The 27803-nt window shown below is 37.2% G+C and overlaps 1 protein-coding gene across 4 annotated transcripts in view; it reads right to left on the bottom strand.

The window, feature by feature from the left end:
• The window catches only part of ANO3 (anoctamin 3), a 451605-nt gene that overhangs the window by 404856 nt on the left and 18946 nt on the right, over positions 1-27803 (bottom strand). For 2 of the 4 annotated variants that reach the window (XM_070273459.1, XM_070273460.1), the window contains one exon: positions 3600-3699. The exons of the other annotated variants lie outside the window; for them this stretch is intronic. In XM_070273459.1, coding sequence (XP_070129560.1) covers positions 3600-3612 — 13 coding nt within the window. In that variant the 5' untranslated portion in view covers positions 3613-3699. The remainder of the gene's footprint in view (positions 1-3599; positions 3700-27803) is intronic. 4 annotated transcript variants of the gene reach the window in all.

Raw genomic sequence — 27803 nt, 5'->3', positions numbered from 1 at the left:
AAAATTAAATTTATTCTCCAGTTTTGATAAAGCAAAACCAAAGGTCTTTATACAAAGTTAGATGCATCTGGTATTGAATGCCATTAAATTTCTATTATTACTATTAATATTATGATTACTATTACTACTAAACCACATTAGTTTGTTATTTATTATGCTTTTAAATATAAACTTTTTAAACAGTTTACCCGGCATTTTTGTACCAATTAGCTCACATTGATCGTATCAAAGCTATGCCCATTATATACCTAAACCAAGCCTGGCTCCAGTGGTTATTTATCTTGTCTGGAGTTAGAAAGCTACTAAGGGACAGAGCCCATACTGGAATCTAGTTCTTCCAACTCCAATTTCAGTGTCTTTTCTTGTATAACATGGATTTCTTCCTACTCTAATCCCTTACGAGACTCTGATGTCTGAGGAAAATTCAAATTGAGGATGAAGAGCAAGCTGGAGTCACACCAACACTCAGATCCCCACCTTCTCCTCTCGTTTCCTCACCTCTACAATGGGAACAACTGCCCAGAATGTCCTTGAATAGTCAGAAGAAACAAGCAGATTAGAAAAGGAGATCCTTTGAAGCAAAGGGTTAGAATACAAATTAAAGGTCTCACATATTCTTTAGATGCAATAAAATAAAACAATTTTTTTTTCTTTTTAAAGATTGGCACCTGAGGTAACATCTGCTGCCGATCTTCTTTTTTATCTTCTTCTTCTTCTCCCCGAAGCCCCCCAGTACACAGTTGTATATTCTAGTTGTGAGTGCCTCTGGTTGTGCTATGTGGGACACCATCTCAGCATGGCTTGATGAGTGGTGCCATGTCTGCGCCCGGGATCCGAGCTGGTGAAACCTTGGGCCACCAAAGTGGAGCACAAAAACTTAGCCACTTGGCCACGGGGACGGCCCCATAAAACAAATTTAATGAATTGGAAAACTGAAAATACAAGACAAAAGTGAAACTACCTTGATACCCTTTTGTTCTGGCCACTGTGTCCCAATGCTGCTGCTTCATTCAGATCCAGACAAGGATGTGCTAACTGCTTTGATTTTTAAAAAATATACCTATGTGTATACAACTCAATAAATATTTGTGTAAAACTAAAAACATTAATCAAAACAGTCTTTAAACAGGTGCTTTGGACACCTTAGGACTTTTTTTTTTCCTTCAATGAAGGCTAACAAGAACTTCATACTATAGGGAAATATTTTGAGTTTTGAAATTAATTTTCATATGTCATAAATCATTCAATTCACTGTAGTTAAATGATCTACAGAGTTGTGCCTTCTCTGTGGGGAGCCTCCTTTTTCAATGCACAGCAAACAAAGTGTTAAAGACTTGGTATTATATGTCTTTAGTCATACATACCATTTGAAAGGATTGTGACGTCACTAGCTCATAGAGATTTCAGTGTGACCGATTATGAAGTATATTACTAAAAATAAAATGCCCTATGGTCACTTTTACTAGTTCTTCATTTTACTGACCTTGTTGTAATCTACTGTAGGCATTAAGAGCAAATTAACCATCTTCGTATCCCACCCTGCTGTACCACTTACAAACTGTGTGGTCCTTGGCAACCTGCTTAACATCTCTGTGGCTCAGTTGTTTCTTCTCTGTTAATTATAGAAAGTTCTTCACTGAGCCACTTTGATGAGTAAAGAAATTAAATTATAAAAAGCATGTAGAACAATGTCTGATACTGAGAAAGTACTTAATAAATGTATTGTTATTATTCAAGCTGAAGAAACTTTGGAGGAGCAGAGAATTTGAAGGCACTTGTTCATGTAAATGGTTGGTAGAGAGAGGTATGTAGATTTAAACCCATATCTTAACACTTAATGAAGCAATTAGGCTATAGGTACAGAAGAGTGGTATTGCTGAGCTTTTTCTTTCAAATTTCTAAAGGTAATAGAAAAAAAAAACAATACCTTAGAATATTAACTATGCATTTAACTCTGATTTATCGCAAACCATTTATATATTTAAAAATAAGCTATAATTTTTTAAAACCTTTAATCCTTATAAGATGATTCCTCTGGGTACATTTCCTATTAATTTGACTTTATTTTGGAAATTTACTATAACCAACTGAAACAGCGCAGTTTTTAAATTAGCAAAGCAAAAATATGGTATCACGCTAAAATGCTCCTTTCCTATGTTAATTTATCTGCTTAATGCCCAACTTTATGTTTCAATGCACATAATTCCCCAGCATGTCAAAACCTCAGTACAACTATTCCCTAAACAAGAACAATAACTCACTACCAACCTTGAGCTAGATCATTTTGATTGAGAATAGTCTAATTAATTTGTCCTTATACACATTTTTCTTTTCAGTCTCTGAAACAGCTTTGTACCAGGAACATAAAATCATCTTCATTTGTCAATAATAATTATGCTGATGTCCTCTATAAACCACCTTGTCTTTCCCTTGGAGATATTAGTTTATGTTAAGACATAAGCTAAAATTTTCTGATACTTGCCAGGGAAGAAATAGAGTTGATGTTATTTTGATAGAAGTAGTAAAAATGGACATAAAGATAATAAGAGTTTACTCAGAAACATAAACCAAGTTTATTAATGAATACTAGATATCTGATTCCTTTCAGAAAAAGAATTCTAACTATGCAGTACATCTAATAATATAATATTTGCATTTGGAGATGGATGGATTGAATCAGGTATTATGTTAGGAAATCAGGGAAAGGTGAATGTTGACTGCAAGCCAGATGGTCCACCATAGGCAAGATTCAAGTAATATAAACTGGAAGCACAAATTGGTAATTTAGAAATTAAAAAAATATTACATCCATATAAGCCTGTTTAAATAGTTCCAAATTACTAATTAAACCAAATTTCCTAATGTTCAATCAAATTACGTTTCATAACATCTTCACCTCAATCAGAAATAGCTTAAGCTTAAATTTCTATGATATATTCAATATAAAACCAAACAATAAAAGTTGAACTGTAACTGGGAAACAAGAATACACTATTAGATATCAATATTTCCTGCTCTCTCTGCCTTTTTCATATATGGAAGTACCTCTCTTTTTCTTAAAGGCATTTGGATTTTCCTTTAACATGTAAAAGAACAGAAATTACTAGCAGAGAACACACATGAAGCTTACGCCTTAGCTTGGGACTTAGACAATGACTTCTTCACCGTGGATTGGTACCTTTGATTCAACTGCCATTTGACTTGGAAATACGACTACACAATTTAATGTCTATGGGAATGACTGGGTCCTATGACTAAAGACTGGTATATTCAAAACAACTTGGTAGTTAAGCCACTAAACTCCTCAGCTTGTCAGAGGAATCTTCAGGAATATAGAGCCTTTCCTTCCTTGAGAGTGACTGCTCCTGCTGATGCTGACCAAACACCAAAATATCCATCGTTCACATATGACCTCTTGGTCCCAAATCAGTGTCTATTTTGTCAGCAGCCTCCTTGCTCAAACATTTCAGAACTGAGCAGGGTAGGGTTGACCTTTAAAGTTAGACACAGCCAGATTTATAGCTGAGTTCTGCCATTTGAAGGAATAATGAGCTCCACATCAATTTACACATCTGTAAAGTAAGGATAATAATACTTACCTCTCAGAGCCATTACGAGTATTAAATGAGCTGTAGAACATCTAACAGGATGGAAATGAGATTTGTCCTGTTTTTTTCAGTTTTGAAAGAGGCCCCAAAGCTGGAAACAATAGGTAAAAATTACTCCCACGTTCCAAAGAAAGATGCTAAGCATATTTATAGATTATAAAGCACATGACTGCTTTCCTTAGCACATCTGTCAGTGCCAGTCCAAACATGAGAGAGGCCAAGAGATTAATAGGGAAGACAACATGAAGACTGCTGCACAGAGGAGAAGCATTTGCACACCTCCCCCGTGAGCGTCACCTTGGTCTCAAACTAAACGGTGGCAGATTTCAGAAAACTCCAGAGAGTAACTGTGACTGCATGGGGAAGATGGGCTTGTCCCACACACATGAGTTAAAACAAGGAAAGGTTCTTAGGGCTTCAAGAGACTAGAGTGATAAGTGATAAATGCCTTCTCAGGAAAAACTCACCTACGTTTCCTAGAGTTTCCATGGCACTGAAATCGATGCCTTAGTTTTTCCTGGAAAATTCTGAAGACTACATGTGCTGGAGATGTCCCTGAGGACAAAGCAAAGAGAGAAAACTGGAGTGTAGGTACTTAGCTGCTTGCCCTACTGGAATGTGTTGGGTGGAATATTATTGTGCTATCCTGTGGGCTAGGTAAATACTTAGGAAAGTAACTGAGCCCCAGACACCTTGAAAGAGACCTGCCTGAGAAGAATGTCTGCCCAGGTGAGAAAAACTTTATAAGAAAAGGTCTGTGTGAGGTGCAAGTTCTGAGGAGGCATTATAAAATGTCAGCAGGGGACTGCAACCAACCTCCCACGGAATGTGAAGTAGAACTCTAGAGGAGGTGTGGATGTTGGGATTAGAAGGAGTCTCCAGAAAATCCCCAAAAGACTATTCCACAAGAAATGAGAGAGAGAGAGAGACAGAGAGACTGGGTTTGCATTTGGGCAATTAGAGGTCAGGTTACAGTAATACTAGTCAGGTAATATGTTTATGCATCCTCCTCCCACCATCTACCAGCTCTGGAAGAGCTCATGTATCATAAAAACTGGGAGAGGAGCAGAAAAGCAAGGTGAAGGAACTGAACAAAAGGCCATACCCCTTTCCTCCTCTTCCCCACTGCTGTTGTTCTGCTGTTCTCAGTCCTGAGAAAATGTCTTAGTCCATTGGTCTGCTGTAACAAAAATTCCATAAACTGAGTGGCTTATAAACAATATACATTTATTTCTCCTAGTTCTGGAGGCTGGGAAGTCCAAAATCCTGGTGCCAGCAGTTTAGTGTCAGGTGAGGATCCACTTCCTAAATGGTCATCTTTTCACGATGTCCTCACGTAAAGGAACGGGAAAGGGAACTCTCTTGAGCCTCTTTTTGTATTTTTTCATTTTCCCCTGTTTATTTATATATTTTTTATAGCAGTAACATTGGATTATAATGCTATATAACTTTCAGGTGTACATCATAATATATTTCGATTTCTGGTAGATTACATCATGTTCACCACCCAAAGACTAATCATAATCCATCACCACACATGTGTGCCTAATCACCCCTTTTGCCCTCCTCCCTCCCGCCTTCTCCTCTGGTAACCACCGATCCAATCTCTGTATCTATGAGTTTGTCATTGTTTTTATCTTCTACTTATAAGTGAGATCATATGGTATTTGACTTTCTTCCTCTGACTTATTTCACTTAGCATAATACCCTCAAGGTCCATCCATGTTGTCACAAATGGCCAGATACCATCATTTCTTATGGCTGAGTAGTATTCCATTGCATGTATATACCACATCTTCCTCATCCATTCGTCCCTTGATGGGCACCTAGGTTGCTTCCAAGTCTTGGCTATTGTGAATAACGCTGTGATGAACATAGGGGTGCAGGTATTTTTATGCCTTTGTGTTTTCAAGTTCTTTGGATAAATTCCCAGGAGTGGAATAGCTGCATCATATGGTATTTCTATTCTTAATTTTCTGAGGAAACTCCATACTTCTTTCCACAGTGGCTGCACCATTTTGCCCTCCCACCAGCAGTGTATGAGGGTTCCCTTCTCTCCACACCCTCTCCAACATTTGTTGTTTCCTGTCTGTTAATTATAGTCATTCTGATGGGAGTGAGGTGATACCTCATTGTAGTTTTGATTTGCATTTCCCTGATAGCTAACGATGTTGAACATCTTTTCATGTGCCTGTTGACCATCCGTATATCTTCTTTGGAGAGACTTCTGTTCAGATCTTTTGCCCATTTTTTAATTGGATTGTTGTTTTTTGTTGTTGTTGAGACTTATGGGTTCTTTGTATATTTTGGATATTAACCCCTTATCTGATACATGGTTTGCCAATATCTTCTCCCAATTGTTAGGCTGTCTTTTCGTTTTGTTGATGGTTTCCTTTGCTGTGCAGAAGCTTTTTAGTTTGCTGTAGTTCCATTTGTTCATTTTTTCTTTTGTTTCCCTTGCCCAGTCAGACGTGGTACTTGAAAATACGCTGCTAAGACCGATGTCAAACAGCATACTGCCTATGTTTTCTTCTAAAAGTTTCACTGTTTCAGGTCTTACATTCAAGTCTTTAATCCATTTTGAGTTGATTTTTGTGCAAGGTGTAAAGTAATGGTCTACTTTCATTCTTTTGCACGTGGCTGTCCAGTTTTCCCAAAACTGTTCATTGAAGAGGGTTTTCTTTCTCCATTGTATGCTCTTGGCTCCCTTGTCAAAAATTAGCTGTCCATAGATATGTGGGGTTTATTTCTGGGCTCTCTATTCTGGTCCATTGATCTATGTGTCTGTTTTTGTGCCAGTACCATGCTGTTTTGGTTACTATGGCTTTGTAGTATATTTTGAAATCAGGGAGTGTGATACCTCCAGCTTTGTTCTTTTTCCTCAGGATTCTTTTGGCTGTTCAAGGTCTTTTGTTGTTCCACATAAATTTTCGGATTCTTTGTTCTATTTCTGTGAAAAATGTTGTTGGAACTTTAATAAGGATTGCAATGAATCTATAGATTGCTTTAGGAAGTATGGGTATTTTAACTGTGTTAATTCTGCCAATCCAAGAGCATGGAATATCTCTCCATTTCTTTGTGTCTTCTTCAATTTCTTTCAACAATGTTTTATAGTTTTTGGTGGAGATCTTTCACCTCTTAGGTTAAGTTTATTCCTAGGTATTTTATTCTTTTTGTTGCAATTGTAAATGAAATTGTCTTCTTAATTTCTCTTTCTGCTACTTCATTGTTAGTGTATAGAAATGCAACTGATTTTTGTATGTTGATTTTGTATCCTGGGGCCTCTTTTATAAGGTCACTAATTCCATTTACAGGTCTTCAACCTCGTGACATAATCACTTCCTGAGGGATCCATCTCCTAATAGCATTACATTGGGGGTTAGGATTTTAACATATGAATTTGGAGGGGACAGAAACATTGAATCTGTAGCAGAAGGTAAGGTGAATGAAACTTTGAATTTCATGAAAGGTTGAAGATTTTATATCACATTATTTTCTGAACTTTTTAATATTTGAAAACTTGACTCTTATAAACCTGAATGTGATTGGCAAAAGCAGCATAATCAGCCTGTGTTATTGTTCAAGAGCAAGGAAGGGAGATTTCACAGATTAATGTATAGAAATCTTAGCATAGTAACCAGAAAAAAAATACATATACATTCTTAAAGGGTATTCTATAGTCTAAAATTTCCTTTGATATGCCTTGGCAAAGATGTGACGTGATGCGTTTGTGCATGCATCTGAATTTGTATGTGTATGTGTGTGTGTATGCGTCTCTTCCTTTGTCCTACTCTATACCCTAGGAGGGTGGGAGTTAGCTAGAGTTAATCCATACTCCAGAATCAGTTACTACCGGTTCTTCACCTATTATTATCTGCAGCCAATATCAATGCTTTATCAATTAAAACAATGGATATTAGATATGATTTTCCATTGGTGAAAACAGTGATGCTTAAAACATGTAGCTTATGTAGAAGCAGCATAGAGGCATTCTTGCCTTTACATAACAGGGTATAGAAATCTGAGAACCCATATCCCAGATTTTTTAAGAATTGTTTCCTAGATTTAAATTCTAAACAGTTCTGTTTTACAGCTGTTAATTCAGAGGCTTCTTGGGTGCCTGACTTCAATTAGGTGAATCTTGCTCTTAGAATTCTGTTGCATTGTCTCAAGTAAATCTTTGGCTCAAGGCACTATCAGAGCACCTAAAAAGATTAGCCCTAGGACTTCATAAAGCTTACAGACTTGGAATGACTATTTTTCACTAGTCTGTTAATAGTGTGTGTGTGTGTGTGTGTGTGTGGCAATATGTGTTGATTTCATTATAAATTGGTAACAAGGGGGAGACACTGTCTACACCCACCTGTTTGGAAGCTCTTTAATTATTAAAAAACTCAAGAATTGTGTTTGACCAACCTAAAATATTTTTACTAAGACAATTAGCCTTCATTTTGAGACCAAAGAAAATATCTTTTCTTCTTTTGGAACTATCAATAGCATAGTTCAGATCATGTCACTAACCTGCTTAAATGCCAGCAGTGGCTTGTCTTTACTGAAAGAACAAAGGCTAAGCTGCTTGTTTTAACATTCAAATCCCATTACAAATTGACCCAGTTTAACCTTCTTATCTTCCAATCTCTGTCTCACACAACCCACAGTCCAGCTACTTTATTACTCATTTAACAACTATGTGTTGAACAGCTACCAAGTGCTAGCTATATGTTTTGTTAGGTAAATCAGAAATGTTCCCTGCTTGGAAGAACAGAGTCTGATGAAAGGAGTTAGCCTAAGAGACTCATAAAAAAATAGTCTACCAAATATATGAACAACATTTTAGAAATTCAGAGGAATGATTGAATATCTCTGGTGGTTTTGGGGATGGCTTTAAAGCCTGATTTTGATTTCTCAGCTATAGGTTGCTTTTTCATGCCATTCTGTGGTTGGCCATGATGTTCCCTTCACCTGGACTAACTTTCCCCCTCATACTTCAATTTTCTGGAAAAATTCTACTCATAAGAGTCTATTCAAATGTCTCCTCCATTGAGTACTTTCTTTGCAGCTTCCTTCCTAGCTCTCTGTCAGAATTTATCACTCCCTCCACTGTGTTTCCACAAAACAGGATTCATAAATTTGCTCTAGCACTAATCATGTTGCATTTTAATAGAAGTTTTAAGTAGCTATCTTCACACTAAACTATGCACAATTTGTTTCATTGATCAAGATCCATCATGTAAGACTCTAAAAAGTGATTTTGTGAAAAAACAAATTAATGAATGGCATTCTGGAAATAAATATACCTTAGAAGACTATTTAAGGTCAGTTAGAAATTCTGGATAAGCTGCTAATAAGAAATTTTAGTTGCTGACTGTCTTACCTTAGACCCTCCTAGTTATATGTAGGTTAAATGTTAATGCTAAGGAAGATGATATCTTGAATCCAATCTCCAAGAGATCAGTTTGCTTCATTCTGTTTCAATGTCAGCTGCATCCCAAACTGTAAATGACCTTTTCATAAATGAATATAAAGATATCAATAGACTATAAGCATAAATGAGAGTGTTCTGTCTAAAATTAGCATAACTCAATAGGGTTTAACTAACTAGTGGGCAACTTTTCATTAGCTAAACTGTATGTTAAGACCTGGAAGACTCTGAGGGAGAGTAATAAAAATGTAACCTCATGTACCGATTCTGTAAGTGACAAACTGAGACCCAGAGATATTCAATGTTTTATTTACATAGTTTGAATATACAAATCATTGTTCCTTCAAATAACTTACAGTTTCATTGAATGAAACATATTATTCCACAATCATAGCGTTCATGAACTTCATATTCATGGTTTCTACATTCTTGGCCACATTGAAAATCTAAAGTATGATTCACTTGTGATTTCTTGACTCACAAAGTTGAATAGTATGAGTCACTTAGTTTTTGATCAAAGCCAGCATCAGCTCATAAAATGACACTTTTTTCGTCTTTCCTCCATTCGTCATTTAAGTAAATAATAACTCTTGAAAGGTCATATATGCAAATATTTCTTTTGCAACATTGGCCCTGGCAAAAGGCAGAATAAAAGTCCAACTGAAGAAACTGGTTAGAGGAAAAAATAAAGTCAAGAGATATAATAAATCCTTGGTTCTTGGCCTGGATATAATAGTTTTAGATACTCTCATGAATGAATTGTCAAATTCAGTGTTAATCTGTCACTCAAACATAATCTACAATATGGTGCATATGGGGATAAGAAAAAGTATTTCTTAAACTGTTGCAATGAGTTCTCTAGTTAAGGTAATATTTTTATAATATAGATGATAAAATGCTGGTGAAAATTTAAAAGCTGGCAAGCATGGGCAGTGGGCACATAGTGTTATAAATGTGACTTTTGTTGACATTGTGATTGAGGGAGAATTTACCTGCTTTGGTAAATATTTCTGCAGTTTTTATTTGGAAATCTTTGAAAATCTAAAATATATGACTTACAAATGCCAGGCATCAACTCTCAAAAAGTTAAGAAATAAATGAGGGCAAAAATGTATATTCAATAAAGATTTAAGATTTTTGTGGAGTAGTGTTAGTCAAGAAAAGTTAAAGAAGAATATGTTTTGAATCATGCACTAATTCAGTAAATTTTTTCAAGTTTCTTTTGTATACAAAAGTTGAAATAGCCCCCAGTGATTCAAAACAAAACAAAACAAAACAAAATGCCATGATCAAGAGGTCAATCCTTCTCTAGGAATCATACTATCTTAGCACTGTGTAATTCCCCTTTTTGTGACTCTCCAAGTATATCACATAGGTAATCATTTGTTTATTAGCCATCTTCTATAGCTTCCCTAGTTCTTCCTTTGGCTAAAACATATCACATCTTTAATGATCAATTACCTGTCAGTTCAATAATTCACACAGAGAATAAATGTATCTTGTTCAGCACCAAATCCCCAAAGCTTCACACAATGTGGCAGAGAAACAGGTGCTAAATATTATAAAGTGAATTACAATAAGCTACAATATGAGAGATACAAATAAGTAAACATATCATTGTGCTATGTGCTAAAGATTATGATGGATTGACCAACTACCAAGCTGCGTCAAAAAAAATTTCACAGAGGAAAGAAATATTTGAGAGAAATTTTGAAGAAAAGGTAAGAGCTTTCCAAGGCAAGGAGCAGAGGGGGAGAATATTTCCAATAGTACCAAACTATAAAGAGCAACATAAATCCTGATATAAACTGGTTTAAGGAGACATAATGAACTTAATTTAACTGAGCTCTGGATTCAGACCAGCTTCAGTTAGAGTTTGATGTGTACTCAAACATTATGGAAATATCCATCTCCTGGTTCCACTTCCTCTGGGTTTTCTCCATTGTGAGGCTCTACAGAGTCCCTGACAACACCAGGCTCTCTCACGATTGCTTCATGTCTTAATTCCAGCCTCATATCTTTTCCCCAAGCCCAGAAGGTAAGCCTAGCATTCCTAATTGAAATCCTAAAGTTCACTCTGATTGGACAAGCTTAGTCTCTCTTCTAAATCAGTAAGATACTCCACGGTCATAAACCAGTCAGACAAACTCCCAGAGAGTACAGTTTTATCTACTAACATCGTGATTAGAATGTGGCAAAGAAAAGTTTCATAAAAGAAACTTGGCTAACAGTTTCCATAAAGGAGGGGAAAACATGCACTGCTGCAATTGTTACATACCACAATGGCCAATGTAGACCTTATGTATTTAGTCCTAAAAACATCCTCTGAAAAAACTCAGTTTCCTCATATAAGGAAGATAAAACCCATTGACATTTTCTCCTAAGGTAACCCGAAAATACAGAAATGTAGGAAGTCATTAATATCAACAACTTCTATGGCCATATATTCCCAGAGTGTAGAAGAATCTTTGGCACAGTTCCTAACCAGATGGTTAAATGTGACATCTCTCAGTGGTTATGCAAGTATAAATTTATGCCTAGGACCCATCTCTGCATGAAATGAAAAACAGGAACATGAAAGACCAGCATGGATTCCACCCTGAAATAGAACTGCATCCAATAGGCTAGGCCAATCTAAGACCTTTGGAGGAATTTCTGTAAACAGCCTAAGATTAGCCACTTCCTCCTCCTCCCTACAAATTAAATAAAAATTTCTTTTTAATGGGAGGAAGAGAAAATCTCAATGTCACCTTGGGGACACATTAAACTTCTATATGAGGCTGAGTTTTCATCTATTTTAGCTGCAAAGGATACAGAGTCAGGAACCTTGAGAGCAGAGGTTAAGGCCAGAGTTTGCGGGACTTCTGCGAGTTAAGAATGACTGTCTGGCTGTGGGCCCAGCCTAATGTTACCAGACCTTGACTAGAATAAAAGAGGAAAGCTAAAATGGGTCTCCCACAAATAGTAAGGTGTCTACCAATTGTACTGGCCAAATGCTATTAATTTAGCATTTAAGGTTACTAATCCGTCTATACTTATCTTCCATTACTCTACAACATGGATCTTCCACTATAGCCAAGCCAGCGTTTTTATGTCATTTTCCTACTCAAAACTGAAAATTTATCACCACATCTACCATTGAGAACTCTTCCTGTTGTAAGTGATAGAAGAGTCAAATCAAATGAGCAACAGCCAATAAAGAATTCATTGGACAAAAAATTGAAACACTTGGAAGGAAGGCTGACTTCACTCACTGCTTGAATTAGGGACACAAACTATACCATCAAAGAGAAGAAAAGGGATTAGTTCCCCAAGAAAAATCCAGAGTATCCATACTGGAAGAAAGAGGTATGTATGCACGGGTGGCAAAAATTAAACGAGCAAACACATGCATACATGGCACAGAAATGAACACTTCATGACAGTATATTCTTATGGCCAATCTATGTCATTCCATTCCCCAGGAATGCCCTCCTCCTTTCTTTTAAAAAGTATGTTTCTCTTTAAACTTTCTTTCCTTTTCTATTCTCTTTGGGCTGTATTGATCTATTCTTCTGAAAGTCTAGCACATATTCTTTATCATTGATTTTTCCTTTGGCATATGCTATAATGAATAGTTACCTCATTTTTCCCCTGAGTGATCAGTCCCAACTTGTAAGCAACCTGTGTGTACTGAGAGAGTTAAATTCTAAAGTCCACTGCGTGGAACATAGATAACCCTTCCCTAAAGAAACAGTATAACACAGTGTTAGTTTTCCAGGATATCTTAGCAAAATTTAATTAATTCATCATGTGACTGAGGTCCGATATTAAAGTGCTAATTTGATTTTCTAGAACCATCCTAAACCGCTCACTGTTCTCTAACACCTGCCACTTATACTGGGAGAAGCAAGAACACCGCTTCCACTTCTTGCCTCACTGGACATAGGAGGTGGAAGGGGGTGCTCATTCCCAACCATTTGTGATGGCTCCCATGCAAGGGTCTTCAGCAATACAGAGGCTGGAGTCATGCAGGAAGCACAGATGCTCCAACAGGTGGGCTTGAGTGGAGATGGCATGAGGGGCAAAGGATGCAGAACAGAAAGTTATATTTATGGGGGATGAGGAGTCTAATGTGGATAAGGATTAGAATGGTGGCCAAGTCAGGGCCCAGGAGGGTGTACATCAGAAAGAAACAGTAAGGGAAGGCTAATACAAATACAGCATTATTATGAGACAGAACCATAGAATGTAAGCTTTGGAAGAGATTTCTCTAGCTTAACTTTCAGAAAACTAAAGACTAAAATTGAACTGGCATGAACACATTCACACAGTGACTATATTGCAAAGTTCCCCATGTAGGTACTCCTTTTCTTCTTGGTTGCCTTCTCCTTCTTTGCAACCATCTACCACTGAAGATCCTAATACTGGCCATGCTCAGGGTAAGATGAAAACAGGGGCCTACAACTGAAAGGATGACCATAACTACTGCTGGACATTCATGGATGAGAATGAGGTAAGGGATGCCAGTGATGTCTGGGATGTCAGGGAGAACAAGATTGTTACCAGCCCAGGCAGTATACACACAGTTACACACATAAATGCATGTGTATCAAAGTACATTGTATACATGACACATAGTATATATGTACATAATGGTATACTATATATATGGTTACTCAGTAAATATTAATGTAATGAATGAATATCTTTAATATTCAATAAGAGCAGACACCATATTTTAGTTTCTTTTTAATTAATTCCTATTCTTGTACAATGTCTTACATTTTAGTAAATCTCACATTATATTGTTCACCCATAAATAATAAACAATTTATACATTGGAACTTCCACTAATTCCACTTATTCTCCTCACCATTTCTCTGTGACAAATGATCACTTTCAATTCAAATTTAAAAGTGTCTGCATATGTATTTACGGAGTTAATAAAACTCTACGTTTTAAAACTTCATCTTTTAAAGAATCCCTATAACAAATATATGAATTAAATTGTTGAGAAGAGTTTTTGACTTTACAAGGCAAAACAAGATGAAAAACTGACCTAGGTCTCTGTGGTTTCTCTTGCATTCATCAGAAATTATGAAATACACAGCATTTGTATGTAGAAGTCAGGTGATTTCCAAAACCCACTCTCTTGGCTCTGCTACAGAATTCACCACGTCCTTAAATACTTTTGCTTTGAGTCTTGTCTCCATTGTGGCCTTGAAAATGGAGTCTGAATGCTGAAATTTGACTGGCTGGAACCAAATACTCAATGGAAAGGAAGACCTACGAAACTCTGAATTGTGCTTATCTACTGTGGAATCAGAGAATAATTCTGAAGAAAACATCTGCAGGACAGATAGAGGGGAAAATAATTTCTTCAGTGTTAATGGAAAAATAACCCAATAAATGATAAGATCAGGATTCTTATATTACCAAAGATGTTTAGACGAATATTCCCATATCTTCACCTTTTTGGAATTAATCACAAATCACTCTCGAGGGAGTTGGTCTAAAGTCATGTAGTTGCAAGAATTAATAAGGAAACTCATAGCGATGTGCGTATTTGTAGAACACATTCAGATTCATTATCTCTTACCCTCACAGCAACTTATATGAATGGTACAGCAATTTTTGGGCTGAGAAGCCACAAGGTTGTAATATAAGTAGGCAGAACGCTTGAAATGGGAAATGGGGAGAGATCTCTTATGTATTAAATATGTACTCTAAGCCCCTTCCCTGTATGAGGTATTTTTTTCACACATTTTCTCAATCCCAGAGTGAACTCTGCAAAGTAGGTGCCCCACTGAAAATAGGCAAAGATGTATTAAGTAACTTGCACAGGCTCTAAAATCTACTATGTGTTCGAGTCATAGCCAGAGCTGTCCTATGACAAAGCCCATGCCATATCTCTTGTCAAGATGATCCCTGGAGGTAGAAGACACTGAGGTCCTAACAATGTAGTATATAGAAAATTGTAGACTGACCACTGTATCTAATTATTTTTGAGATCTTAGACTACCTACTCATGCTCTCTTAGCCTCACTTTAGCAGTCTCATATAAGAGAATTTTCTGAATCTAGCTCTTCCTATCTACAAGTTCAATTTGGTCAAGTTAATGCAGATCATGCATGATTGTCACTAATATTTCTGCCTCCTTGTTTAATGCACTGTTCAAATTTCAGAGAAGGCATCTCATTCCTAAAGGCTAGACTACGTCTCAAAGAGGACACAGCGAAGACTTTCCTCTGCCTACCTTTATCAGCAGTGGAAACAAAGTAAAGAAGTTGAATTTCTAGTACAGGAAAAAGCTCACGTTTTCCTTTCCCAACTCTCACTGAAGTAAAGTAAACTTCCAATTGCTTCCAAAAACCCACCATATCCTGAGAGGAGAACACCTTCATGATGTCAATGCTTAACATTAACACAGCCTTACCGGATCCAGGACAAATTACTGACCTCATCAAAAGCACTGAGCACCCACCGCCACCGTGAGGCATCAACACCCAAGCAGCTGATGGATTCCCAGCCACAGTCCCCATGCAGCCAACACCTTTATGTTTTCTTTTTAGTGCCTCGCAAACTTTCCTATAGAATTATCTCTCTCGTTAGATACAAGTGAATGCCCACAGGCACTCTAAACGAACAGAAATGTTCTTTGAAGTCCAGCATTTTATTATAAAAATTAATCTAGGTACTTATTCCACTTCCTACCAAATCTCTTTTATTTTAATGTTAACAATTTATAAGATTACTTGTCAAGTAAAATAAATGCTCCTGAAGTTTGTGATGTTTACTCTCTACACAGACATGGATTCCTGTGGACAACTGTACCTGAATTTAAGAAGCTCAGTTTATACTACATAGATTCTGCAATTTTCCTCATACAGATTACAATCCTCAGAATGTTGCTAATCCCCACATTGTGCAACACTAATACCTATAGAATGTATTTAGAATAACAGCATTTCCTACATGCTTACTAGCTACAGGCATTGTGCTAAATGCTTTTTTGGTATTATTTCATTTAATATTCTTAACTACTTTGTGAGGTAGAGATTTTTCACCCTTATTACATATGAAGAAATAGAAACACACAGAAATTCATCAAATTTTCTGAGGTCACATAACTAAGAAGTATCAGACCAAACTCTGAACTCCAGCTTGACTCTAGGGTCTAAGCAACTACTTCTCTATTGCTGTCAATGCAGAATAACAATTTTAATTTACATGGGGATACTGTATTATCTGACAAGCTCCATCCCGAGGAACACAATATCTACTTCTTTTTTTTTTTTAAAGATTGGCATCTGGGCTAACAACTGTTGCCAATCCTTTTTTTTTTTCCTGCTTTATTTCCCAACACCCTCCCCGCACCCCCGCCCCCCCCCCCCCCGCCAGTACATAGCTGTATATCTTAGTTGCAGGTCCTTCTAGCTGTGGGATGTGGGACTCTGCCTCAATGTGGCCTGATGAGCGGTGCCCTATCCGCACCCAGGATCCGAACCCTCGGCCGCCGCAGCGGAGCGCGTGAACTTAACCACTCGGCCACGGAGCCGGCCCCACACTTCTAAAGCAACCAGTTTAACTGAACAGTCAGTGTTCAGTTAAAATCAGTACCTCAGAAAATTACAAAAATAAATGCCATAGACTTTTACTTATGAAAACTAGAAAATGAAAATATTAAATCTATATTATCATTGTAGTTTATATTTTCTACTCATAAACAGGAGCAAGAACCTTCTGCATAGAATTTTCAGAGAACAGAAACAAGCATATTTAGCTTTTGAAAACTCAAATTATAGACCAGTAAACAGCAAAGGACAAAATGAAAGCTGAAATATAAGAATGTGAAAATAAGATACAAACATGGGAAATATAGGTAGTTCATTGGTCATCTAAAAATAGGCAAAATACTACTATCAATAACAGGTTCCACACAGCTGACTCAAGGGACAAGCAATGGTTTTTCCAACATTCTTGAGGAGATGAAAAATATCTCCATGTCATGCAGCACATTGCGCTTAGAAAAGGCCCAAAGCTGATGGGTGACACCATAGCCATAGGAACTTGGGGGATCAGAAGCCAATGATGAGTTTCCCCAGTGTGCAAACTTACCTTAAGCAGTGAGTATTCATAATTTATAGTGACCTGCAGGACTTCCTGAACCCTCCCAATAAGGAGCTTTATTATTTTTTAATCAAATGCAAATGAAAATTAAATCAGAGAATCTTTGAAAGAGGTTTAGAGAATGTACTGTCCAAGTCCCTTGTTGTTCAAATGAGGAAACAGGTCCAGAGTGGCTTTTTCTTGATGGATACTCCCACTGCTTGCTCTCAGCCAATGTGTCTTGTGTGAGGTTCATCCCACTCCAGTGCTAGGAGTTTGGTAGTGACCAAGCAGAAACCAGTTAGGGCATAGGCTTGGGTTGGAGGGGTGTCACTTGCGTCTTTTCCTGTTCACTCAGTGATTTTCACTGTAGTCTTGGGGTCAGAGCAGAGGTAAAAGGTTTGTAATTTCTACAGAAGCAGCATGACTCTCGAGTTGCCAGCTGCTATGCCTCTTTTTAGGTGAAATCATGGTATGGTCTATGATTTTTTTCCTGAGAACTTAGCATAGGGCCTGCTTATCAAACTGATACGATGATTCTGTGAGCTATAAAATATCTTCCTAACAAATCTATGCTTAAACGAACAAGCCCTAATTCATAAAAATTATTTTATTGTGCAATTATCTTCCTCTTGCTTTGCACAGTTTTGTTGTTGTTTCACTTTTTATAGATGTACCTTTCCCTTCTCTCCTATAGTTAGCTTTTTATGCCTGCTGAATTTTTGATGCTCATAGCTATCATTATTTATCTTCTCTTCCTTTCTGCTAACTCCAGTCTTTAAAAAGTGGATAAAGAATCTCAGTTTGTTCCAGTGCCTTTGTCTTCCTTGAAGTATTCTCTTTCTCGAATGGAGTAAAATGATTTCTTTTTCTGAGAAATTAAAAATAATGAAGCTCATAAAGTGAAGGCATAATTTTACTTAGATAGAATAAATGACCATTTATGTGTGTGTACTACCTATTTCTATACATGGGAGAATTTTGTTGGGAATAAGGGTAAGGGTGTGTAGGCCTGGGGAGAACAATGGCTGCAAAAATACTGCTAGATATTAATATCCTCTGCACTCTAAACAATTGCTTCCTGAGTATCGAATGCTTTTATGTGGGCCTTCATGCTTTGGTCCCAGCATAAAGATGAGAGTGGAATAAAGAGGATCATGGAAATGCTGTGAGACAGGTGTGGAGACCCGAAAATTCTCAGATGTCAAGAAACTTCTATTTAGCCAAGGACTCAGGCACAATTTACTTCCTTCTATGTCTATTTTCATGTAAGTTGTTTCTGATTTTTCTTAAGTGTATAAAAAGGTAAAATTCCTTTAATATAATTTTTTTTATTGTAGAAGTAATACATGATCAAACAAGAATATTTGGAAAACATAGCAAAAAACAAAAGGTAAATTTCATTGTTATCCCATACACCAGGACTAATAGATTTTACTATTTTGGTAAACATTTTTCTTGTATTTTTTTGAGTGTAAATCTCACATGATTATAAACCCCTACACAAAGATTGTATAATAATTTTTCTGCCTCATTTAATGGTATGCTCTATTTTCCAGTGCCAATAAAATGCTCTATAATATCAGTTTTATAAGTCTCTAAACCATTCCTTCTTGGGGGGTATGTTATAGCTTAATCATTTAATGATTTTGATATTGTTGGGCTCAAGTTGTTTCCCATTTTCTCTATTAAAAGAAACAGTGCAATGAACATCTTTATTCCATTATTTCTGTGTATACACTTGATTTTATTTGAAACAAATTCCTACAAGCAGAATTTCTGAATCCGAGGCTATGCATGATTTTAAATCAACTTGGAACATAATGTCAAATTTCCTTCCAGAATAGTTAACTCACTGACCTCTACCCTCCTGCTTATATAACTAAAAATAGTGGTTTTCAGTTTTGTTTCCACCTTTACACGTGGACAGACTCTCATATATGCAGGGTTTGACTAACTCACAGTGTGAACCTGTACCCCACTACTTTATCTCCCACTTAAAAAAAAAAGCATTGGAATTAAAGTGAGATCGATTAACTACAAGAGAATCTTGAATCTATTGTACTCTGAAAGAGAATAATACTTCCAAGCTGCAGTAAAATACGTTTTTTATAATTGGTTATAAATTATTGGTAGCATGCCTGATTCCATATTTTAGATAAGAATCCACCCACTACTTTAGAGAGAGCTCTTTGCCAATTGCTTTCCAGAAAGAGCTTTATGAATAAAGATTGTGGTTATATTTCCTCATGCCAACATGAGAATCTCATCATAAACATTTTACTACAAGCCTTGATTTTTTTTTGTATAAAGTGTTGGGTAAGGCAAAGTATCAAGGACTATTCAAAAAACAGAATAAATTTTTTCCTCTGATATCAGGAAGACATGATACCAGGAAACTTTTGAGGAGAGATATCTATGTATCTGTGTCTGTCTCTATCTCTATACAGTTTAGTGAACTCTGCCACGTATTATGCAGTAATGCAATGGCCACTTATCAATACTTCCATTAGCACTCCCCTGTAAGTTATCAGAAAGGCCAGTTTTTAATTCATCATTTTGAAGTACAATAGATGTTCTCAATTCCTAGTAGAATATTTTCAGCAAGCATTTAAAGAAATGATGGTTGTTGGGGTTATTTCTTTTTACAACATCACATTAGCATTAACTTTTCATTTTACCAGGACAGCCAAAGTATGCATATTATATGAATTTAGATGGCTCTTCTTGAAACAGAATAAGCTGAAGGCCCTTAGGCTGAGCCATTAAGAGATCAGAGTTATATTAAAAAATTCCACAAAGGAAGTGAAATTTTCCATCAATTGTGCATCTTTGTAAAGTCATATTAGGAAAAAGCAATTCAGCTCCTTCTGTTCATAGAGTTCTCAGCCAGTCCCTCTTTGGGGAATAGAAGAGTAGTACAACATATCTCTTGTCCTGTGGGAGTTAATTCTCTATTTGGTAAAATTACATTGAAATCTACATCTAATATCTAATATCTAAAACATTTAAATGTAGAAAATAAATGTTTCACATTGATATCAATGCCTTATAAATGAGTACTCTGGGCATCTAAGACAGGAAAAATGAGACATTTTATATAAGGATGAGAAGGAAGGCTTTTAAAAGGGCTTGAATCTGAATTCATCTGAGGGTAATATGTGTATGTAAGAAAAACAGAAAAACACTCTGTCAAGTATATAAACGGGTCAACAGCCGTTATACAAAAGCTTGCTGACAAAAAGGCTATAGTTGATTGCAAATTACGATGATCAAAAATTATCTGGAAAAATGTCATAATGTAGAGATCATTGTAGGGAGCCCTTGCCAATAAACCTATCATGACCATTGACAAAAGCACCAGTTCTCAAACTTTAGTGTGTATGGCCACAATGTAAGGAATTTCTAAAATCTAGATTTCTGGGTTATATGCGTAGAGTTTATAACAAAGAGTCGGGATGGGATCCTAGAATCTTCATGTATTGCAAGCATCCAGGTAATTCTAATGCAAGGGCGCCATGGGCTCCACTTTGGCTTTGTGAACTACCCTTCTAAAAAACACTATTTTCCCAGCTGATATGTTCCTGCCCTGAATGAGACTGGCAGGATGAAATGGTCCTCTGTTTCAATCACATATATGGGCTTTTTTCATAACTAGATTTAGAGAGTACATTTAAAGCAAGCATTGGACCTTCCAAATACTGTACATTTCTCACAGAGACTAGCAGAAAGTGGGCACAGAGTAGACATCTAATAAATGCAAATAGGTGATGATTGTAGCATTATAGATATTGTTAATCATGTGGCAAGTGATCATAGTTCTAAGTCTCTCAATAAGTTAGAATCTTTTTATACTGTTGCCTGTCTTTTACTCTTTGGTCAGAGAGGGTCTTCTGGGCTACAATTAGATGGATGATCATCCTCTATTCCAAGCTCAGAGAACAGAGAGATTATTCTTTGGATTTCCTTGCATATCCTTAGAAGTCATACTTTTCATTTCCTGAGACAAAGAAATAATCATTGCAAAGCCCACCTCATAAAGCCCTAAACTACCCAGGACAATGAAAATATTTTTTTTTTTATGCTGACCTTAGCACTGCTAGACTTTCAGCAGAGTGGTCAGTCACTTCCGGGTTCCAGGACATACATAGAAAGATAAATATAGTTTAATTCTCTAAAGAATGCAGTGACTGAATGTGTGTGTGTGTGTGCGCGCGTGTGTATATATGAGATCATGTGGTTTGATGGGGATATTATGTAATGTTTATAAAGGATTTATGTTTGTTCTTCTGGCTACTACTGGATAGTCTAATGCTCTTTTGCAAATATGGCATTTGTTTGGGATTGTATGAGGCCTTAAAGTCAGTTATTCTTAGAAAAGCAAAACAGTTAATTGTCTTTATGGCTCAGTTATACTTCAGCAGAGTAGGTTTATTTTCAACTGGTATCAGGGACACAAACAAAGAAACTTTTGAATAAACTTCCTAATTTTAGATAGGAAAATATGACTAATACTATTAAGTGATTCTATAATTGCCTCCCCAAATATACAGAACACATTCAAAATTAACATCATCATTATTTAAAATCAGTCTAACACTTACTTTTCTATATGCCAAGTAATCTTTCATAGACTATCAAATTACTTGTAAATATCTTTTCTTACAAAGATATCAACTCAACCATTCTGAAATGAAGATAGCAAATTAGAGTGCAATTTAATGATCTATAAACCTATATTTGAAATATGATGAGTTAGTATAATAATATTTAAATTATCCATGCTTTAAAACATTATTGGGAAGGTAAACTGGGATGAGAATGTCAATTGTTTAGTATTGCAATTAAAATACTAAATGTTGTGTCTGTTACTCAGTTATTGTCGCAGTAGCAGGTTAAGGAGCAATAGTGGTACACATACAGGTAGTAGGTATGGTGGCAATAACATCTGGAGTTGGAGAAAGTCTGGATCTAAGTTCTTGATTAACCATGTATTAAAATTTCACTGTAAAATATCACTATTAGATATGCAGTTTCTTTTGCAAAAATGGGTGTAATAAAATGACTTGATCTACAGAGTGGTTGTGAAAATCGAATGTAAAAGAGCTTTGTAAATTATGAAGGTCTTTGACTATGTTGACCCTCATGATTATTGTTCTAAATTACATGCAAACAGAGGGTTTGTCTTTACCCATCTTTATATTCTTGGCTTTATATAGCTTAATGGAGCGCACAGGAAATGCTTTAAATCTAATAGTGTTCATTAAGCTTTTTTATAGTTGTTGATGGCCTTCAAGATCAACTAATCTATTCTAGACATTTTTTTCTTCACCACCAAAGTGTTTACAGCTTATATACCAGGCTTTAAGGTCTGTATGTGTATATGAATGGGTGCGCTCTGGCATTGCTAGAGGAGCACAGGGCTCTCTGCATGACTGAGGATTTAGTTAAGTGTTTAAAATTTAATGAGGTTGACAAGAGCAACCAATCAATCCTCCTACATTCACCTGAGCACTCTTCTATGTCTGGTCCTGTGCTAGGCACTAAGGGAAAACCTGTCTTATTCATTTATTTATTTCACTTTCTGCTTTATCTCCTTCCTTTGTTTTTCTAAAATAAGCATGTTTTAATTTTTTAAACAAAATTTAAAGAGGCTCCATATTGGGATAAAGTCAAACTAGGAAAATGTAGTCTGAAGGAAGAAAATTTAGATTGAGAAACAGTCTTGTGAAACCATAGTTAAAGCAAGCAACATCATTTAACCAATTGTTTTTCATTAATAAATGCCAATATTTCTGGCAGCTCCTCTCTTCCTCCAGCTTCCTATGCCAGGGAGATGGCTCAGAGGAGAAGGACAAGGGAAAAGGCCCAGGAGAGAAGGTTCAGAGAAGAAAGATCACAGGAGAAGGCTCAGGGAAAATGGACAGGTGGAAGGCTCAGGTGAGAGGGAAAAGGCCCAGGGGAGAAGGATCACAGGAGAAGGCTTAGGGGAGAAGGCCCTCTATGTGGCTGAGCAGAGGAACATAGTGGGAGCTTCGGGTGCTTTCACATTAGAGCTCCCAGGAGATCCCCCAAAGGGCTCAGACATTTTATAGATAAGGAAAATCATCCAGGAGGGATGTTAACACCTTGCCTGAGGTGACATAGCTTGTTGGTGACTGAAGGGACCTTATCTGACTTTTTATTAGAGTTCTGCAATTACTTTATTAGAGTTACATAATTACTTCTTTAACATCAAATCTTCCACACCAGTCTTACAGGATGTCAGGAAATGTTCTATGTAAAAGGGTTCTAAGGTCTAATAAACATATGAAATTCTAGATTAAGTGAAATTAACAAACTTCTTTAAATTTGAATCACATGCAGTTTTGAATATGTTAGACTGTATTGTGAAACCCTAGAAAGAAGCTATAGTATGCATTATGGCCAAAAGTTTTTGACCATTGAGAAATTTTTAAAAGATTCTGCTAATTGCTAAGTGAATTATGGATCACATATTGGTTAAAATGCTACTTTATCACACTGGAAGTTATGTGACAACCAGTGGGACGTATTTGTTTTAGAAGGAAAAATAGATGAAGGACCAAATGACTTTGAATTCTTTGGAATTAGCACTGTATACTTACCACCATTGTGAACTATTTATATCAGTACTTATGTGAGTTATATTTATATTGTTTAAATATGTATTCCATTGTTCCAATTTGATGTTTATTGGTATTGACATTTTCATATAAATGGGATAACTGACAGAACAACATTTTAAAATAAAATAAGATTTTTTGTTAAGAGATTATTAAATTGTATTGAAGTACTTATGTTCTAAAGGAATGTCATGTCTTTATCATGGGGCAACACATTAATTTAGGACTAGAAAAACAACAATTCATGAAAGTTAGAAATGATAGGAGTCCCTGAAGAGTTGGCAAGTAAGCAAGCATTCATAGCATCAAGGATACAGAAAACAGATGTAAAGACAGATCAGTAAGTCAGTTTAAGAAGTAGACATCCACAGAGGCAGATTCTGCAGACAAGGGGAGAGAGCATCTTTTAAAATTTCATCCAGATCTGCTTAAGATGGTAGACATATCTTCCTTATGCTATATTATAGCGACCATAACATGAACAAATGATCAGCTTCCTAATTTGTGGGCCTCTAAGCTTCAACTAGAGTCAATCACCAAAAAATCATGGAAGTCAAAGACATAATTAGGTTCAGAGAAGTTTTCATCAATGATAGACACTAATAGATTACCATTGGAAATTAAAGATGTTAGAGTTTACAAATGTCTATGAATCAGTGGTAATCACAGTTCGTTTTTATGTACACATAATTTGCTTCTTGTTGTTCGTGTTGACCATAAGAAATAGTGTCACACATGTGAACCACTGATCTCACAGTGGGGAACAACCCATTGCTCTACTACCAATTTCTTAATGTCTAGGAGAGATCAGTTGATGGGCTAGTACTTTATTATGGAAATAAGGTCACCTAACTCCTCATAGGGCTGAATGTTGAGGATTAAATATATATATATACACACTTATTTACATAAATATAAGTTATACATATATAAGTAACATTTAGAGAACTGCCTGATACATAGGAAATGATACATATGTGTTTATCATTAATACATAATGGTGATCCTGATGACCATGAGGACCATGATGATGAAATGTTCATGGCCTTAAAAGTAATTGAAAGCACATTCCAGAATCCAGAGATGATATTTATATTCTCATTACTGATAACTGATTAAATCTATTTCTGGAACACAAAGAAGCTGTCCCATGGCACTGCTTTTAAACTTAATTTCCAAGTAGTGTTGAGGAGAAAAAAACACACTAAACTTAGAGACAGGAAACAGGTTTATAATACAGGTCACAGAGAACACCAGGTTTATAACACAGATCACACAGTTACAGAAACTGCAGAGGAGATCTCGTCAAGATGGCGGTGTGAGCAAACGTTGAACTCATCTCCTCCCATGAACACAACCAGGTTACAACTATTTTTGGAAAAATTACCCCAGATTAAAAAGTGAAAACTGGATAAAAAGAACCCCCACAACAAGGGACAGTCCTGACGAAGGCAGAAGAAGCAGTAAGTCCTGCTAGAGAGGACAAAAGCCACCTTAGGGAGCAGCGGAGTTTCTCAGCTGGCCAGGCGGGAGCCACCCTAAGGTACGCAGGCCTCCCTGGAGGAGTGAGGTCCGGAGCCGGGGCAACACTGCTATAAGCATACTTCAGGCTCAGCCCAAATGAGAAGGGGGTCTTACTGTCTGGCTTTGCTGGCTATTAACCACAGCGAGGATACCCCCAGAAAAGCTATAGGCTGAATGCCGAAAAGACCTGGGTCTTAAAGGGCCCATGCACAAACTCACTCATTGCAGCAACCTAAAATCACCAGAGAGAAGGCTGACAGTCCTTTGGTGAAAAGAGACTCACCTGGTGGGCTCTGGGGGCATCTTGGTAAGAGGGGGGACCTCTCCAGAGACTGCAACATTGGTGGGGGCCATTGTTCTGAGCTGGTCCAGGCATGCTGACAGGGTCCCTAGTGGTTGCCACTGAGGTTCATCCCATGGCCTCTTAGCCCTGAGGTCTGCCACACCCACTAGAGCACAGATTTAATCCAGTTCAGCCAGGGCAGGCAACCCGCCATAGGGACTGGCCCCACCTAACAGCAAGGCCTCAGGCTACTTTTCAGCCTGCATTGACTGGGTGCCTTGATCCTCTACAGGCAGGCAAGGGTGCCTGCCTCTGTGGGGCAGGGCCTGTGTGAGGACCAGGTGAAGTGTGGGGGGCATTGGTGGAGAGGTGGGGGCCTCTGCAGTGCGGCATCAGGGTACGCTCCAGGGGGTTGAGAAGTGTGCATGGACCAGAATGTATTGACAGTGTGTGTGGTCCTGGGGGGGATAAGGCTTATCCGTGGCAGAAGACCTGTGCTTCACAAATAGCCATAAAAAGGATCAGCCTCACCTTCCAAAGCCTGAAACAATTGAGTGCCCCTGTGCCTAGGGCTAGCCCCGCTCAGCTGCACTCCTAAGAGAACTGACAACAGCCCTGTAGGCCCTGAGGCCTATCACAGCTGTAAGCCCCTGAGCCTAGCAACCAGCTACACTGGGTACCAACCCAATTAAGAAGAAAACTGCAATAGGAGTATACTGATAGACTTTGTAGGCAACAGTGCTGAGGCTCCCCAAACTGGATTTACAAACAGCTGGCCAGGGAAGGAAAGATTAGACTCCCTGGGTACTTGCAGTGGGAGCAACCCTGACACAGCAAAAGGACACAAGTAGCCCACAAAGGGGTCACTCCTGGTTCTTATGGACTGGTGAGGAGAGGGAAGCACACTGCTGGGCCTCATAAGGCATCTCATACATAAGGCCACTTCAACAAGATCAGGAGACATAGTCGACTCACCTAATACATAGAAATAAGCCAGAAAAAGAGGCATAATGAGGAGACAAAGGAATACTTTCTAAGCAAGGGAACAGTACAAAACCCCAGAAACATGATTAAGTGAAACAGAAACAAGCGATTTACTTGACAAAGAGTTCAAACAAAATATCATGAGGATGCTCACAGATATAGGGAGAAGAATGGATGAACACACTGAGCACCTCAGCAAAGAACTGGAAGATATTTAAAAAAAAAAATCAGAAATGAAGAATACAATACTGGAAATGAAAAATTCACTACAGGGACTCAATAGTAGAATAGAGGATGCGGAAGAATGGATCAGCAAGCTAGATGAAAGACTAGAGGAAATCACCCAAGCAGAACAGAAAAGAGAAAAACGAATTACAGAATGAGCACAGTCTAAGAGAACTCTGGGACAATATCAAGCATACTAACATTCAGATTATAGGTGTCCCAGAAGGAGAAGAGAGAGACAAAGGGGCAGAAAGTTTATTTGTAGAAATAATAGGTGAAAATTTTCCTACCCTGAGGAAGGAAACAGACATCCAAGTTCATGAAGCACAGAGAGCTCCAAACAAGATAAGTCCAAAGAGGCCCACACCAAGACATATTATAATCGAAATGTCAAAATTAAAGACAAAGAGAGAATCCTAAAAGCAGCAAGAGAAAGGCCACAAGTGACATATAAAGGGAAGCCCATCTGGCTATCAGTGGACTTCTCAGCCCAGACCCTATAGGCAAGAAGAGAATGGCATGACATACTTAAAGTGCTAAAAGGAAAAAACCTATAGCCAAGAATACTCTATCCATCAAGACTGTCATTCAGAATGGAAGGGGAGATAAAGAGCTTCCCAGACAAGCAAAAATTAAAGGAATTTATCACTAAGAAACCAGTTCTGCAAGAAATGCTGAAGGGACTTATTTAAGTGGGAAAGCAATCACCACAAATAGAGATAAAGAAAATTATCAAAAAAAAAACAAAACAACAACAACAACAAAAAACCAGGCAATAAAATCACTTGTAAGGTAAAAATATAGTAAAGGTAGCAGATCAACTACCTGTGAAGATAATATGAAGGTTAAAAGACAAATGTATTAAAATCACCTGTTTCAATGATGAGAGGGTAATGGATAGACACACACTAAAAAAGAGACTATATGTGATTTGAAAAACATATAATGTGGGAGGAGGGGAGAGAAAAAGTAGAGTTTTTAGGAAGAGATCAAACTAAAGAGTCTATCAAGTCAATATAGAC

The sequence above is a fragment of the Equus caballus genome, chromosome 7 (assembly GCF_041296265.1).
Source record: "Equus caballus isolate H_3958 breed thoroughbred chromosome 7, TB-T2T, whole genome shotgun sequence".
NCBI classification, from domain to species: domain Eukaryota; kingdom Metazoa; phylum Chordata; class Mammalia; order Perissodactyla; family Equidae; genus Equus; species Equus caballus.
Note: the sequence above shows the minus strand (reverse complement) of the source record. Positions and strands in the feature narration are given on the sequence as shown.